Here is a 15,795-nt window from a genome sequence, read left to right on the forward strand (position 1 = left end):
ACAACAATATAATATTACTTAAAGGAAAAATGACATGCTAAATGATATAAAATATGACTATTTCTTTTAGGCTTGATTAAATAATTTTAATATTACATTTTTGCCAAATGCAGTTCAAGTAACACTCTGATTTTTGAAGCTGAATCATAAATTACTTATTGTACTCTGACAAAATTACCATCTCATGGCGTTTACATAAAATCCATTATCTTGTGTTCTGTTGCTTAGCAACCGGAATTTTGAAGTTTAATGCATTTTACGTGGGTATTTAAATTCCAAACAGAATTTCAGCTTTGCAGTCTACAGAAAGAAATCCCTAGACACATCTTCTTACTTAAATTTCCAAATTTCCTTTGTTTGCAAGGGCTCAGATATGCTAAGTTTTGGAGAAGAGTCCAGCCATTTTTGGTGGAGCACATTCAACATCACATATCAAGACAAACTAAATGCATACCAGCTTTTTAGCTTGTTTTTGTTTTTACTAGGAGCATGGAGCAAAGGAAATCTTTTTGTAGACTTTAATAAATGTTTCAGGCTTTCAATCTATGATTTAGATCCCACTTCACAGTACAATTCTCCACAGAATACACACACTGCATGCATGTATACTATATATAACAAAGCATCTCAACTCACCTGTTCCCAGGTGAACACGTGTTGGTTGAAATAAAACTGAATTTGTTCATTTGCAATGTTAATGCACAGCTGCTCAAAGGAATTTTTTTTGAAATTTTCAAAGCCAAATATATCCAGAATGCCAATGCTTAGTTCATCACCATTGACACTGGAAAATTAAAGAGGTATCATTTTGAGCTTTTATTTACTTTCTTAGGAGGTAATTGAAAGCAGGGTATCTCTGAGTCACTTTTGTGATTTAGCTAAGAAACTATATATTATTAGAACACAAGAGTGAAAATTTTCTTAACTGAAAAAGTTTCCCTCCATAGAACATAAAGTAGCTAGCATTCATTTTAAGATGTAGACAGTATAATATTTTCCCTGTACTTCAGAAACTATTTCCATACTATCTTGAATACTTAAACAAAATAAACTTTTTGCCCTATAGGTTTATAAAGAAAAAAATCACAGCCCTGAGTGAGTCATGAATCACATGGAAAACCTACCGAGCACTCAGAATACATCATGACTCTGTTCAATAAAAGCCATACCAGAAAAGCAAAAACTCTGTGAAAGAGCATTTTGTCTCTCATTTTAGGACAATTAAAATGTCCTGCTAAAAATATTTTACTTAAAGAATGGTTATTTGTTTTTGAATTATTCACTTGTCATTTTTAAAACAGAACTCACAGTAACCTGGAGAAAGTTATAAATATATAGTAATTTATTTTATAATACAATACTTTAAAATACAATTAAATACTATTTTATAATTCAATATTCCAGATGTGTTCTTTCCCCTGCTCCTTCACAAAGGTTATCTCTGTTCGTTGATTTTGAGGGACAGATAGTCAAGAATGTTATTACTCCATGTTCTTAAGTTGCTTGAACAGTTTGAATGGTGTGGTGTTTATTGCAATGGAAAAATAACAATGAATTGCAGGCCTGAAATGTGTATAAAATGGTCTTTTATGCATAGTAAGCAGCTGCGAATGAGATGACCTTAAGGTAGAAATCTATCTTGTCCTTCACATACCAATTTCTAAAGATTGTATGATTTACAGAATAAAGCTGTGGATGTAAATGTAAAGATATATCTCTGCATAATCCCTGGTGTATAGACAGGCCATAGATTTATCTTATATTTTACATTGGTTATGGTCACATAACACTACTGCTTGTACCTTGTCACTTACCAGTTTATCTAGAGCATTTCTGAACCAAATTTCATTGGAGGTCATACCCTTGCTGGGTTAAAATATGAATAGAAAGTTTTCCAGGACTTTCCTGGTAGTCTACTGGTTAAGACTCTGCACTTCCAGTGCATGGGGGTTCAGGTTCAATCTCTGGTTGGGCAACAAAGACCCCACATGCCATGCAGTGCAGCCAAAAAATAAATAATTAAGATAATATAATAAATAAAAAAAAAAGCTTTTCTTTTGCCTTAAAGTTTTAATTCAACCCCTCAACACAAAGAACTGCTGAACAGACATTCTCTGCAAGTATAAAATGATATATAAGCTTCACAGTACACCTTCTAATTAGAAGAACATGTAAAATGATAGTAAGAAGTCACACTAAAAAAATCACTTTCTATTATGTTTATTCACATTGCTACAGTTTTTGTTCCAGCAGTTCTAAAAGTTTTACAGTCACATGGTGCAGTGAAGTGGTATATCATTAGGAAATAAAGCAGATCTACTAGAAATGTAACTTTAATAATTAAATGATACTAGTTAGAAACATCTTCAAAGGAACTCATAGAAAAATCAGTAAATTAGAAAGCAGATTTACATCACTTGACATTTGGGGAGCATGTTCTATGAAGATTTTTACCTGGGTGATGCCTCGTGCTTCAGTAAGCTATTAATGCGGTTGACTATCCAACTAAATAAGCGTCCATATAAAGTTTTAGCCATTGCGTCTCTGACATCAGTAGCCTTCTCTACAGTGTTGGGTCGTATGATGGTTTCTCCTCTAGTGACCACACAGTGGGAGGTAAGAGCTTCTTGCAGCTCATCTACTTGAATGCAAAGCAAAGAAGCAGCTAAAAATAAATAAATAAATAAACAGGTGTTGTTAGAAGACTTTATGACAATGAAGTCAGTCCCCAGAGAATGAAAATGTCTTAATTAAATGACACGAAATAAGCATGTGAGTGTTTTATAATATAAAAAGAAGCTCCTATTCAATAAGAGTTCTATGTCTCTTCTTGATTATCTTTCTCCACTTATCTACACTGGTTGGTTGCAGGCTGTCGTATAACATGGCACGACCCAAACCAAACTGACTGACAGAGCAACCGACTGCACAAGCCAGTGCTTGTTTAGGTTACGCCAAACATAATTTCACTAAGTTATGTTCAATAATTTAAAAACACAATGAAAACTTCTGTATCATTTGAATGTGATTATACAGACACATTTTCAAAATACAGAAATTAATTGTAAGGTTACCTAGACTTAAGGGATATATGCAAACAAATGTCTTTTAAGTAACATTTACAATATGGAAACAAGGGAGCATAAAATATTTTAACATTCATACATGTTTATCATACTACTTATCAGTTACATATGTCAATGACTAAAGTTTGTTAAAACTTGCTGCCTGAATATTTAATTCTTAATGATAATTAAATATCAGAGAACTTTTAAATGAATAATACTTAAACTCAGTGAACAAAACTCACTTTTAACATAATAAACATCCTTAACCAAACTATTACATGACAGATAGGCTAATTTCTCCAATTAGTTGTTCTCCTTTTAAAATATTTTGAATATTTTAAATTTACTTTCAGCACTTGGGAAAAGATATTTCTTGACTACGTGGCTAAAATTGTTGAGCCTAATCCCTACCTTCAAAGAAAACATTCTGTGTTTCTTTCCTCTTGGGCATGTTTATTGCCACTATTCTGCACATACATTTTAATATCTTAAGCATTTCCAATTTTGTTGAATAGTATTTTCTAGCATCATTTTATTTTGCTGCATAATATTCTGACATATATCTTAATGTATCAATTTTAAAATTGTTAGATGCTTAGGTTGCTTCCATATGGCCACAATTGTAAAGAATGTGAGGATAAATATTTTGGGCATGAATCTGTGTTCCTGTCTTGTATTATTTTCTTAACATAAATTGCCTAAATTTAGCAGTTGGTTCTGAGTGTGTGTGTGTATATATATATATATGTAAAACATATATATAATGTTGAGATACACTACTGCTCTTCAAAAACTCTGAACCAATTTCAGTTAAATGAAAGATAAATAACTTCAATACAAGATCACAGACTCCAGAGATTATCATTTTTAAATTTTATTTTATTTTTTAACTTTACAATATTGTATATATATTATTTTTAAAAATAATGTTTTCTTCTTTCAATTTGTGCTTGGTTCCTAGAAAAGCTGAATACTTTCTTCTTTTCATATTTTTATTAGTGACTTGTTCTTACTTTGTAAACTGCCTCTTTTTTCATTGATATATTCATCTGTCCTAACAGATTTATAAGTTTAAAGAGAATAATGCTTTGATATATACATTGCAAGTATTTTTCTTCATGTTCATCTCATTGCAATTTATTTTCCTGCTTTTAGGGTGAAACTTTTAATTTTTATGTAGTCAAATACCTACTTAAAACTTACGTGTGATCTTCTCACATAAAGTCCTTCAAGTCTTTTCTCATCTCAGGATTATATAAATGCATTTTGTCCTGTACACTTATATATTTACTTATTTGCATTTATATTGATATACATTTGGAATTCCCTTTGTATGTGGTGTGTGAGAAGGATTCAAACCCCTCGTCTTTCAAATGGTCAGGCAGTTGCCTGTCTCTACAACACTGATTCCCTTGTGATTTGTAATGCCTTTTCCGGTAATTCTACTTAGCTCTGTTTCTGATTAATGTCTCCTACTTAGACTGGTACAGTTGTTTCTATTCCCCCATTATTCATTCATTTGACATGTTTATCTATTGAGCATCTACTGCATGGCAGGCATTTTACCTGGGGATACACTGCTAAGTAGAACACCTTGTAAGGCAAAGTTCTCATCTTGATGGTCTTCATCCAGAGGAAATGAGAAGCTAATCAAGAAGTACAAGTGGGAAGATAGAGGGAGGTGGGGAAAAGGAGAGGGGCAAGGAGCGGCAGAGGGAGACTGAGAGATCCCATGAATACATGTGGTAGGTGATTTCTGAATGAACTGTGAAGAACAGCCTGTAAAAGTTCAAGAATTAAGGTGGAATGAACCACTGGGTGGTCATTCAGTTTAGGTGAGAGGTGATATGTCTTGGATGAGAATAATGATGATGGAGATAAAAAGAAGAGACCATATTTGGGAGAGAGTTACGGAAGAGAAAGGACAAAACTGGTGCCTGATTGAAACTGTGCACCTGTAAAACCATCCAGAGCCACAGCCTTCATGTGCAGATAATTCCTTGTATCTTTAACTATAAATCATTTTCATGTAAATTAGTAAAATTTCTGTTTCCCATGAGTGGTTGTTTCAGAAAGTGGTTTAATTAATTTTAACTATATTAATATTAATCTTTGTGACCCATATGACTATCTCCCGCTCTATAAAAATAGGTTGTCAATCATCAAAATCATTGTTCAGTTTGGTGGTAATTTATGTACTATATCTACATCATAGCTTTATTGCAGCTCATTCTGTTGGTGCTGATAAGTCACCTAAATATGATCAGACAGTGAGGTTTGAATTTTATCATGGTGTTTTCTGGTTACTCCTTCCACTTCCGATAACCTAATATTGTATAGGCCAATTAAGTTTTCTTTATATAGGAAAAGACAGACAGGTTGCATCATTACATGCCAACCTCAGACACATCTGCTGTATTACCCAGCTGGTTCCAGACTCAGTATGATGAAGATGATAAAGATCTGTGGACAGGTTCAGACCAGGATGGTTTGGCATTCAGCTCTCTGAAATCACCCTAAAACATCTCATTCTGTTCATAAGTAAGTATAGATCAGAAAAAATATATACACAGTAAGTCCCCTACATATGAACCTTCAAGTTGCAAGCTTTCAAAGATGGGAGCTTGCATCTGATTCCAGAAAGGAACCAGAACCTGCGCCATCAACATCAGGCATAAGTGAAATTGCAGCTTGCCCTGTGTCTCCTATTGCTGATGATCCTTCATCCCTACCGCCTCCCAGCTCATCTCCCTCCTCCAGTCAGTAACTCTACTTGCCTGTTCACTCAGTGCCAACTCATGTATGCCTCCTGTACTGTACGGCTGTATTTTTCAAGATACCATACTGTAAGATTTAAAATGTTTTATTTTTTGCTTGCTTTTATGTAGTATATGGTGACTGCAGCCATGAAATTAAAAGACACTTACTCTTTGGAAGGAAAGTTATGGCCAACCTAGATAGCATTTTCAAAAGCAGAGACGTTACTTTGTCAACATAGGTCCGTCTCGTCAAGGCTATGATTTTTTTCCAGTGGTCATGTTCATACATGTGAGAGTTGGACTGTGAAGAAAGCTGAGCGCCGAAGAATTGATGCTTTTGAACTGTGGTGTTGGAGAAGACTCTTGAGAGTCCCTTGGACTGCAAGGAGATCCAACCAGCCCTTTCTAAAGGACATCAGTCCTGGGTGTTCACTGGAAGGACTGATGCTAAAGCTGGAACTCCAATACTTCGGCCACCTCATGCGAAGAGTTGACTCATTGGAAAAGACTCTGATGCTGGGAGGGATTGGGGGCAGGAGGAGAAGGGGATGACAGAGGATGAGATGGCTGGATGGCATCACCGACTCGATGGACATGAGTTTGGGTGAACTCCGGGAGTTGGTGATGGACAGGGAAGCCTGGCGTGCTGCAATTCATGGGATCGCAAAGAGTCAGACACGACTGAGCGACTGAACTGAACTGAACTGAAGATAACTCTGATGGAATTATGAATAGAATGCACTTACAAACGCACTCTTGGAACAGAACTTGTTTGTATGTAGGGGACTTACTGTAAATTAAATTTTATATCATATTTCCCAGGTTACAAATGAAACTTTAACAGATCTGGAATTGTGGGGCATATGCCAATATTAAAAATAAAAATAGGGTATATTCTAAAAAAAAAAAGTTTGCCACAGGACAGTATCAGTGAGAAACTTTAAATTACTGAAATAATTCATTAAACTCAGTCAATATAAGTTGATCTGAAGCAAATACCATGATGTACTTTACTTGCATAGAAAATGACTCCAAAATGAACCAATCCAAGATGAATATGTATAAAACTCCATTCGGTACAAAAATAAATATTCAGATCTTTATTACTTATAAATGACAGAGATGTCAAATTTACACAATAACAACTTCAACTCTTTTTCAGATCAGTTTGCTAAATCTTAATTACGTTTTCTGTACTTTTACACTGAAATGTAAATAGCTCCTAAAATAGTCACGAAAGCCTAGTCTTTAGAAATGTTTCCTATAGTAATTGGCTAATTTGTAGACACGAAGATCTGTTTTAAACAGTGGACTCTGGAAACTTCACTTGATGCAAATTGAATTTGAGTATTCTTTTTTAGGGTTCCATAAACGTACAACTGCCCCGATGTGACACTCTCACCATGTCATCAGATGTTTCTTAGGAGTTCAGTTTTGAATGGAAGATAATAAAACTCACAGTTCTCCAGAGCTGCATGATTCGAAATGTGGCTCTTGTCAATCTGGTGTTCAGTTGCCACAGAAGAAAATTCAATGTTTCCAACGTTCAAGATTGCAGCCAGTATACTGTATATACTTCCAAGTTGCTGAAATACAGCATGGAAAGGTTAGCAGCCCTCTCACCTTGAGAACAGCAAAGCAGTGACTATGGCTGCAGACAGACCAGGGAAGTATCTACAGGCTCCAGCATAACAAAGTCATCCCATGGACGATGATGCCGAACTAAGAGAAGCCAACTGGCTTCCCTGGTCCTCTCATTCTGTTCAAATCATCAATGCTGGCTGAATTGCGACGTTCAAGAACTGTAACTTTTTATAATGTTGAATGAAGACAACTAGGTACCAAATTATTATTTTCAAATTATTATGAAATGACTAACTAAATGGGACTTTCATGCCCCTCCCATTCTGACTAAAACCAATTTTTAAAAATAAAATGTTTCATAGAAATTCACCACTTTGTGTGATGCTTTAAAATATTTAAAAATTTACTTCACAAATATTATTTTGTCATTTGGAAGCCCACAACTGATAATCCAAAGAAAATGTACTATATTATGATTTTAGACTGTCATAAAAAATATAAGGAAACTTAAAGCAGGGGGGAGAAAAGGCATTCTCATCTTTGACAAAAGACATATGACTCTGTGCAAAGGGAGACAAATAAAATTCCTGTCACGACATGATAAAAATTGCCTCTAAATGAGTTGACTCATAAAACTACTAATCATTTATTTTAAAGCTATGGCAAGAAAATGGCTTAGGGAATCACGTGTTTTTAAAAGTTTTAGAGTTTTCTAATTTGTGCTATTTTTAGAGAATATTTTATTTTGATTCGCCTATCAATTTGCCTGGCGTGTGCTGAATCACAAATGCATAAGTAAACTAAATCCCAGGGATATTTAAAGGGACACATACACCATGGGTGCTGTCAACACCAATCAGAGAAAGATCAGGACAGAGACAGAAGGAAACAGGGAGAGAGAGAGAGAAACATTCTCTCTATTGGAGAGTCACCAAAATTGTGAAAGGCAGCAAGCTGTGCTTACAGGATATGAAAATCAAGCCATTTAATTTTATTTTGCAAGTTGCCTCTTTTCAAGATGAAGTTGAAGCAGCTACGGACAAAGGACACATCCAAAAAAGCCAGTGAGATTACATAAAAAAATCAGGAGTGGGATAAAAAGGAAGTGAACACCCACTCAGTTTAATTCCACTCTGTCCCATCCAGGACAGTCTGTCTTGTTAACTCTTGGAGGCTCTGCTTCTGGGTGGGAGAGCAGTACCTTCTAGGAGGGTCACCTTGAACTGGACTAAAAGTCTTCAAAAATACTTAGCAGTAATTGTGCTTCAGCTCCAGAAACAGATGTTATATTTTCATTCCTCCTAAGCTGTGTGCTTGGATATTCAATAAACACTGATATGTTTAAGCTGAAACCTGCAGTTTTACATAAATGAATTATATTTGTCACTAGACGCTGACTGCTAGACTCGTATCCTTGTAATGTGACTAAACACTGCTCTGCCAGGCAACGGAAAGCAGTTGAGGCAAATACAACTGAAACACTGCCTCTAATGACTCGGACTTGGAAGTAAACAAACCAATAAACCAATTAAAACTGATACCCTGCTTCTAAGATAGCAACCTCTGGGGGAAGGAACTGGTAAAAAGATAAGTTCCTCTGATGATGCAAAGCAGGAAAGAGAGCTACAAAGAAGCCCAGCTTTGGGTTGGCGGCAGAAGCTGCTTGCTAGGTGGACAACATGCTTCCAGTCTGGAGGATGCTCTGAGACCCAGTTAACCTCTTCTGTTTCCCCCTAACCAGGCAACCAACAGAGCCAGACCACAGTCCAAAGGGGCATCGACCACTTGCTACATTCATATTATGACCAAAGATTGGAGACAAGAGTGGACACTGCTTTTTTTCTTTATTCATTGCATCCTCTTCTGCTTTAAGCGCCAGGATACCCCCTACTGCTTAAGCTGACTTGTCTCCATACTTACAAGCTGTGGGTGATGGCACAGTTCTGGGGAGGTTAGGGAGAGGGGAGGGGCATCCCAGGTGGAGCTAGTGGTAAAGAACCTGACTGCCAATTCAGCAAACAAAAGAGACGCAGGTTCGATCCCTGGGTAAGGAAGATCTCTTGGAGGAAGAAATGGCAACCCACTTCAGTATTCCTACCTGAAGAATCCCCTGGATAGAGGAGCCTGGCAAGCTACAGTCCATAGGGTCACAAAGAATTGGACTAAGCCTGGAACAGGGTGGGCATGTGGAATCACCTGGAATGTCTCTCATGGCTTGTCTGAAATCTCTGGGTGGCAGCCACATGTCATTTGGAAAATGGCTGAAATTCATGCCTTCCCAGTCAGGGACTGTCCACCTATAAGTCCTTGAACCACCTATAAATACACTAATTTCACTAGTAATAAAAATGCTTATTTTATTAGGAAATGTGTTTATCAGGATCATCTCTAACTCCAAATGTTCAGGTCAGATTAGTATTGTTCCCAAAAGGTAGTCAGGTAAGGTTGACAGCACAGTTTTTAGTGTCATATGATGTCCACTACCCAGACCTCATGGTTACAAAAGGGCACAAACCACACCACTCTTCACATGAAATATCCACAGTGAGTTCTATAATCTTAGTACTCTCTCAATTGTTCAACTCCATTCTGTCCTCATCATTTTTGTCCCAAATCTCCAGCAAAGCCTGTAATTGATCAAGCAAACTGTCCTGTCCTTACGTATCAATGTAATCACTCTGTTAACCTTGGCTGCTACTTCTGCTTATTCCCCTCCTCCTCCTTCTTTTTCTTTCTTTTGAGAAGGTACAGTAGAAGAATGAGATTTATGCACTGGTCCTTTAAGAAACATGCATCTGTCGCACCTGTAGAAAGTTTTTCATTTTAAAACATTACAGCTAAGAGCAAAGTCAGCAAGCTTCCCTAAAAACCCTCAGAAATCTTAAAAATGAATTCTTTTTTCCATTTCATAGCCTAAAAGCTATTGAATGCATCAACAGAGGGAAAGTCTCCAATCATCTCCTTTCTGCCTAGAGATCACAGAACCACTGTTTCCTGATTTGTGCTGCAGTTTATAGAGTGGACAGTCAAAGTTCCAGGCAAAGTCCATGAATCTTTGGAAAGAATGAATTATCCAAAATAAATATGGCTGAGCTAGAGCCTCTACTTCCAAACCAAAAAGTTATTCAACTTCAGCCCAAGGTTTCCTGTAAGTAAAGTATTTACCTAAGGATGCATTCAATTCTAGTTTGTCAATAAGTCTACAGTATGTTTTCCTCTTGTCCATTTAGCTCTTAATCTTCTGGCATAAACTGAAAACTCTTTGGGAAAGTCATGGTAATGATTCTTCTCTGGTCTCCAGAGGAGCCATTTCTCCTTGGTTGATCCTGAAAACAGCCTTCCAGGTCCCCTACAGCTCCCACAGCTCTCACCCACTCCTTCCCACAACAGGCTCATTCACCTAGAAACATAGAAGCAACGTATTTCAGAACTCAAGGGGGACTCTAAATTCTGGGGCTGTAAAAGCAGCCTGGTAGGGAGTCCCCCCCCGCCACCCCCCACATCACATCTGAATTCTTCTTGGTTATGGAGAAAGGCCACATCAGAAAAATTAACCCTAAAAGTTGAAACATTTCCTGATGGAAAAGGATTATCCTGATTTACCTAAACCTCTTCTGAAGAGAAGGCCCCAATTTCAAGTTAGGAAAAGAAAAGCCATTCATGTGTCCTTCTCCAACCTCAATCAAGTTGGCAGAGATCACACCCCATTCCTTAAGGTCAAGGTTCTTAAAAATACTTCCCCTCAGGCCTGCAGCTAGGATACCCAAGGTGGAGTCAAAGACTTTCCAAAAGAAGTCAAGATCTGTCATCAGAACTGCCAACAGAAGAGGCTCCGCATTTGAGAAAACGCACTTAGCAGCAAACTTTGCCCTATGCAAAGAACAGGTACAGCAGGGTTTTTATGTTGAGATTTCTTTGATGTGGGTCATTTTAAAAGTCTTTATTTAATTTGTTATAATATTGTTTCTGTTTTATCTTTTGGTTCTTTGGCCTCAAGGCATGTAAGAGCTTAGATTCCCAAGGAGGGATGGAACCCACACCCCTTTGCATTGGAAAGTACTGGATGGCCAGGGAAGTCCCCAGGTACAGCTCTGAAATAATTATTTGGGGGTGAGCAAATGTATCAAATGGATGAAAGGCTACTGTTGACAGCCTTCTATTTTAGAAGGGAGTCAGCACTTCCTGACAAACATGCTACAAAATTAGATTCAATAATATCACTGCACATAATTTGAATGATTCTCATCACGTTTCACTTCCATCAGCATCTCTACATTTTATATCCTGCTGATAAAACTTTCCAAAGTTTTGGAAAAGAATTAGGTATTATTTTTAGCTCAGGCTCTTAGTAGAGATTTGATAACCCAAGAAATTTCAGTAAACTTCTTAAGCAGATACATGAACAGTTTCAAGTTGTAGGAGTGTCATTTATGAAAATGAAATTAAAATCCAACAAATTCACACTACTTTCCTGCAAGAGTTCATCTAAAAGCCTGATTAGCATTTATAGTGAAGTATTCTTATCACAGAACTGAATCAACACAGCAAACTACAAGTAAGCTGCTAAGAGCAGAGTCTGAAAGCTTCTCTAAAAGCCTTCAGGAGTCCCTATTAAACAAGATACTTTGTTATAAAAATTTTGAAAATACAACCTAGGACACAGAAAGAAATCTTTATTACTCAAGGATAAAGTCATAGCCTTAAATGCTTTCATTATCAAGTAAGGAACATGAATAGAGAAACTAAGCATTCTCATTAAAAAAGAAAACAAGAAACCAAATTCATACATTAATAAAAAAAATTTTTAATAAGATCAATAATACAAATAATGTGCTTCAAAAGGTGCCATCAAGAAAATAAAAGACAACAAAAGAGAAAATTCATGCAAATCATGTAAGACACTTGTATCTACAACATAAATAATTCTTACAACTCAATAATAAAAAGAACTTAAGCAAAGAATGTGAACAGATGCCTCTTTAAAGAAGATATATAAATGATAAATGACCAACAAGTGCATGAAATAGAACCTCAGCATCATAAGCCTTTGCTGCTGCTGCTGCTAAGTTGCTTCAGTCGTGTCCGACTCTGTGCGACCCCATTGATGGCAGCCCACCAGGCTCCCCGGTCCCTGGGATTCTCAAGGCAACAACACTGGATTGGGTTGCCATTTCCTTCTCCAATGCATGAAAGTGAAAAGTGAAAGTGAAGTTGCTCAGTCGTGTCCAACTCTTAGCGACCCCATGGACTGCAGCCTACCAGACTCCTCCATCCATGGGATTTTCCAGGCAAGAGTACTGGAGTGGGGTGCCATTGCCTTCTCCCATAAGTCTTTAGGGAAATGTAAATCAAGCCCACATACCATATCACACCCACGAGACTGGCTAGAACCAGATAGTAGTAAGTGCTGGGGAAGATGGAGAGAAGTCCGAACCTACCTACTGAATTGAAAAACAGTGCAGCTGCTTATAGTGTGGTAAGTTCCTCAAAAGGTTAAACATAGTGTTGCTCTGTAACCTGGCTCTTCCATTCCTCGATAGACACCAAAGAGAAGCAAAAGCTCATGTCACATAAAAACTTGGACATGGATGATCACAGCAGCATGATCCATTACAGCTGAAAAATGGCACTGACCCAAATGCCCATCACGTCACGAATGGGTAAATAACATGAGGCATATAAACACAATGCAACAGCACACCTCAACGAAAGGCGGGGAAATACCGACACATGCTACAACATGGATGGGCCTTGCAGACATCATGTCAAATGAGAGAAGCTGACCACAAAGGGGGACATAACGCATCGCTCGAGTCATGTGAAATGTACAGAATAAGCAGATCGAGGGTGACAGAGGCAGAGGTGGGGTGCGAATGAGGAGGAACTGCCAATCACGAGCAGGTTTCCTTGCGGGTAAAAATTCAGAACATGAAAATATTCTCAAAGTGATTATGGAGAAGGATGCACACCTCTGTGGCTGTATTGAGTCATTAAAATGTACAGTTTTAAATGGCTGACTTGTACGGTATATGAATAACATCTTCATAAAGCTGTAAGAAGAAAACACTGCACTAAAAAAAGTGTGACATGATCACATTTATGTATTTACATAAAATTTTATATATATGCGGGAGAGGTAAATGTATATAAAATAAAAGATTAAGAACAAAACCAAGTTCAATTATATCTCAAGGCCACAGTTTCCTCAAGTATGAGATAAAAATCATAATCATTATTTCATAAGGTCATTTCAGTAATTAAAAAAATTATCCATATAATGCACTGAGCACAATGTCTGGCATGTGGGCCACTCTATAAATGCTAACTCTTACCATAAGTGATGACAAAAAGACGCTTAAAGGTTTAAACGTCTTCCATACTCACCTCCATTGTAAAACCGATGACTTTGAAACACTGCTCAATTAATTCATATTGGGATTTATAGAAACTATTATTCATCATGTCCTGTATTGTTCTGATGTGGTCATTCTGCAGGTATCTGGGGGTGGGGGGGTGGAATCCCAAAGGATAGGTGAGAATCTAAAATTTAGTGAAAAGTAGAAGTATTATTTATAAAAGTTCAAGCTGCTGAGTTACCTGGGAGGCTTGTCTTCTGGCAGTTTATAATGGGCTAATTTCTTCTTTTCAGCTAAACCAGTATAGATGTAATAAAAAATATGAAAGTTTTTTTCTCCACTGAAAAGATAAGACATTTTCAGGATGGTGGTTCGTAAGAACACTTATTAATTGCTAAAGTTTTTTGGTGATACAATTATCAGAACAACTGTGAGTGCCACGGAGGGTTTCCTGGAATACTGGATTTTGGCCTTCTGGGTTGCGACTGTCTTTAGTATTTTCAACTACAACTGTCATTGAATTACAGACTCTGCTAAGCGCTTTGTATGAATCATTCAGTACATATTTGTGGGCCCACCAGGCCTTTTCTAGGCATTGGGGATACAGCAGGAGCAAACAGTCAAAATGCCCTGACTTCTTAAAGTTTGCATGCCAGTGGGAACAAAGTAGTAATGAATAGAGCATGCCAGGTAGTGGTGAGTGCTACATGATCTTAGTCACCTGCCTTAACCCCTCATTTCACATACAAAGAAACTGACGCTTAGAGGGGATACTAATCTCCCCTCAGGTCACAGAGTTGATGGCCAAACTGGATTTCACCAGGGCTGTTTGATTTCAAAGCCCATGTCATTAACCACCTCTCTACCCTGTCTTTCTGGGGCTCAGTTTTCTCTCTTGCAAGAGAAATCTGTCCCTTATGAATCTCAAGTTCCACGACTCTGCGGTTCTCTGGATAATCAGCATTTCCAAGGCTCTATAATAGCACAATTAAGGAATGTGGGTTACAATGAGGCATTTTTTGGAAGAAAAAAATTTCTTCCAAACTATGAAAGCTCATGGACAAGGCACCTGGTCACCCAAAAGCTCTGATGGAGATGTACAATGAGATTAATGGTGTTTTCATACCTGCTAACACAGCATCCACTCTGCAGCCCATGGATCAAGAAGTAATGTTGACGTTCAAGTCTTATTATTTAAGAAATATATTTTGTGAGGCTATGCCTACCATAGATAGCGATTCCTTTGATGGATCTGGGTAAAGTCAATTGAAAACCTTCTGGAAAGGACTCACCATTCTAGATTTCATTAGGAACATTCATGACTCATGGGAAGAAGCCAAATATCAAAATTAACAGGAATTTGGAAGAAGTTGATTCTGACCCTCATGGATGATTGAGGGGTTCCAGACTTCAGTGGAGGAAGTAACTGCAGATGTGGTAGAAATAGCAAGAGAATGAGAAGTGGAGCCTGGAGATGTGATGGAGATGTTACAGTCTCAGGATAAAACTGGAATGGCTAGAGAGTTGCTTCTTATGGATGAGCAAAGAAAGTGGTTTCTTAAGATGGAATCTACTGGTGAAGATGCTGTGAAGATTGTTGAAATGACAACAAAAGATTTTGAATATGACATAAAGGGAGTTGATAAAACAGCAACAGGGTTTGAGAGGACTGACTCCAGTGTTGAAAGAAGTTCCACTGTGGGCAAAATGCTGTCAAACAGCATCGCAGGCCACAGAGGAATCGTTCATGAAAGGAACAGTCAATCAAAGAGGCAAACTTCATTGGTAATAAGTTGCCACAGACACCTCAGTCTTCAGCAGCCACCAACTTGAACCATCAGCAGCTATCAATATGGAGGCAAGATCTTCCACCTGACAAAAAATTATAACTGGCTGAAGGAAATCAGCCCTGAATATTCACTGGAAGGACTGATGCTGAAGCCCCAATACTTTGGCCAGCTGATGTGAAGAACTGACTCATTGGAAAACAACCAACGAATGTCGAGAAAGACTGAAGGCAAGAGGAGA

The 15,795-nt window shown here is 37.5% G+C and overlaps 1 protein-coding gene across 1 annotated transcript in view; it reads right to left on the reverse strand.

The window, feature by feature from the left end:
- The window catches only part of MYO3A (myosin IIIA), a 168,534-nt gene that overhangs the window by 60,873 nt on the left and 91,866 nt on the right, over positions 1-15,795 (reverse strand). The window contains exons 15-19 of the mRNA XM_005908809.2: positions 14,009-14,107; positions 13,796-13,910; positions 7,287-7,413; positions 2,455-2,665; positions 637-784 (exon numbers count right to left, since the gene is read on the reverse strand). Of these exons, the coding sequence (XP_005908871.2) occupies positions 637-784; positions 2,455-2,665; positions 7,287-7,413; positions 13,796-13,910; positions 14,009-14,107 (700 nt within the window). The remainder of the gene's footprint in view (positions 1-636; positions 785-2,454; positions 2,666-7,286; positions 7,414-13,795; positions 13,911-14,008; positions 14,108-15,795) is intronic.

Source organism: Bos mutus, chromosome 13 (assembly GCF_027580195.1).
Source record: "Bos mutus isolate GX-2022 chromosome 13, NWIPB_WYAK_1.1, whole genome shotgun sequence".
Lineage (NCBI taxonomy): Eukaryota > Metazoa > Chordata > Mammalia > Artiodactyla > Bovidae > Bos > Bos mutus.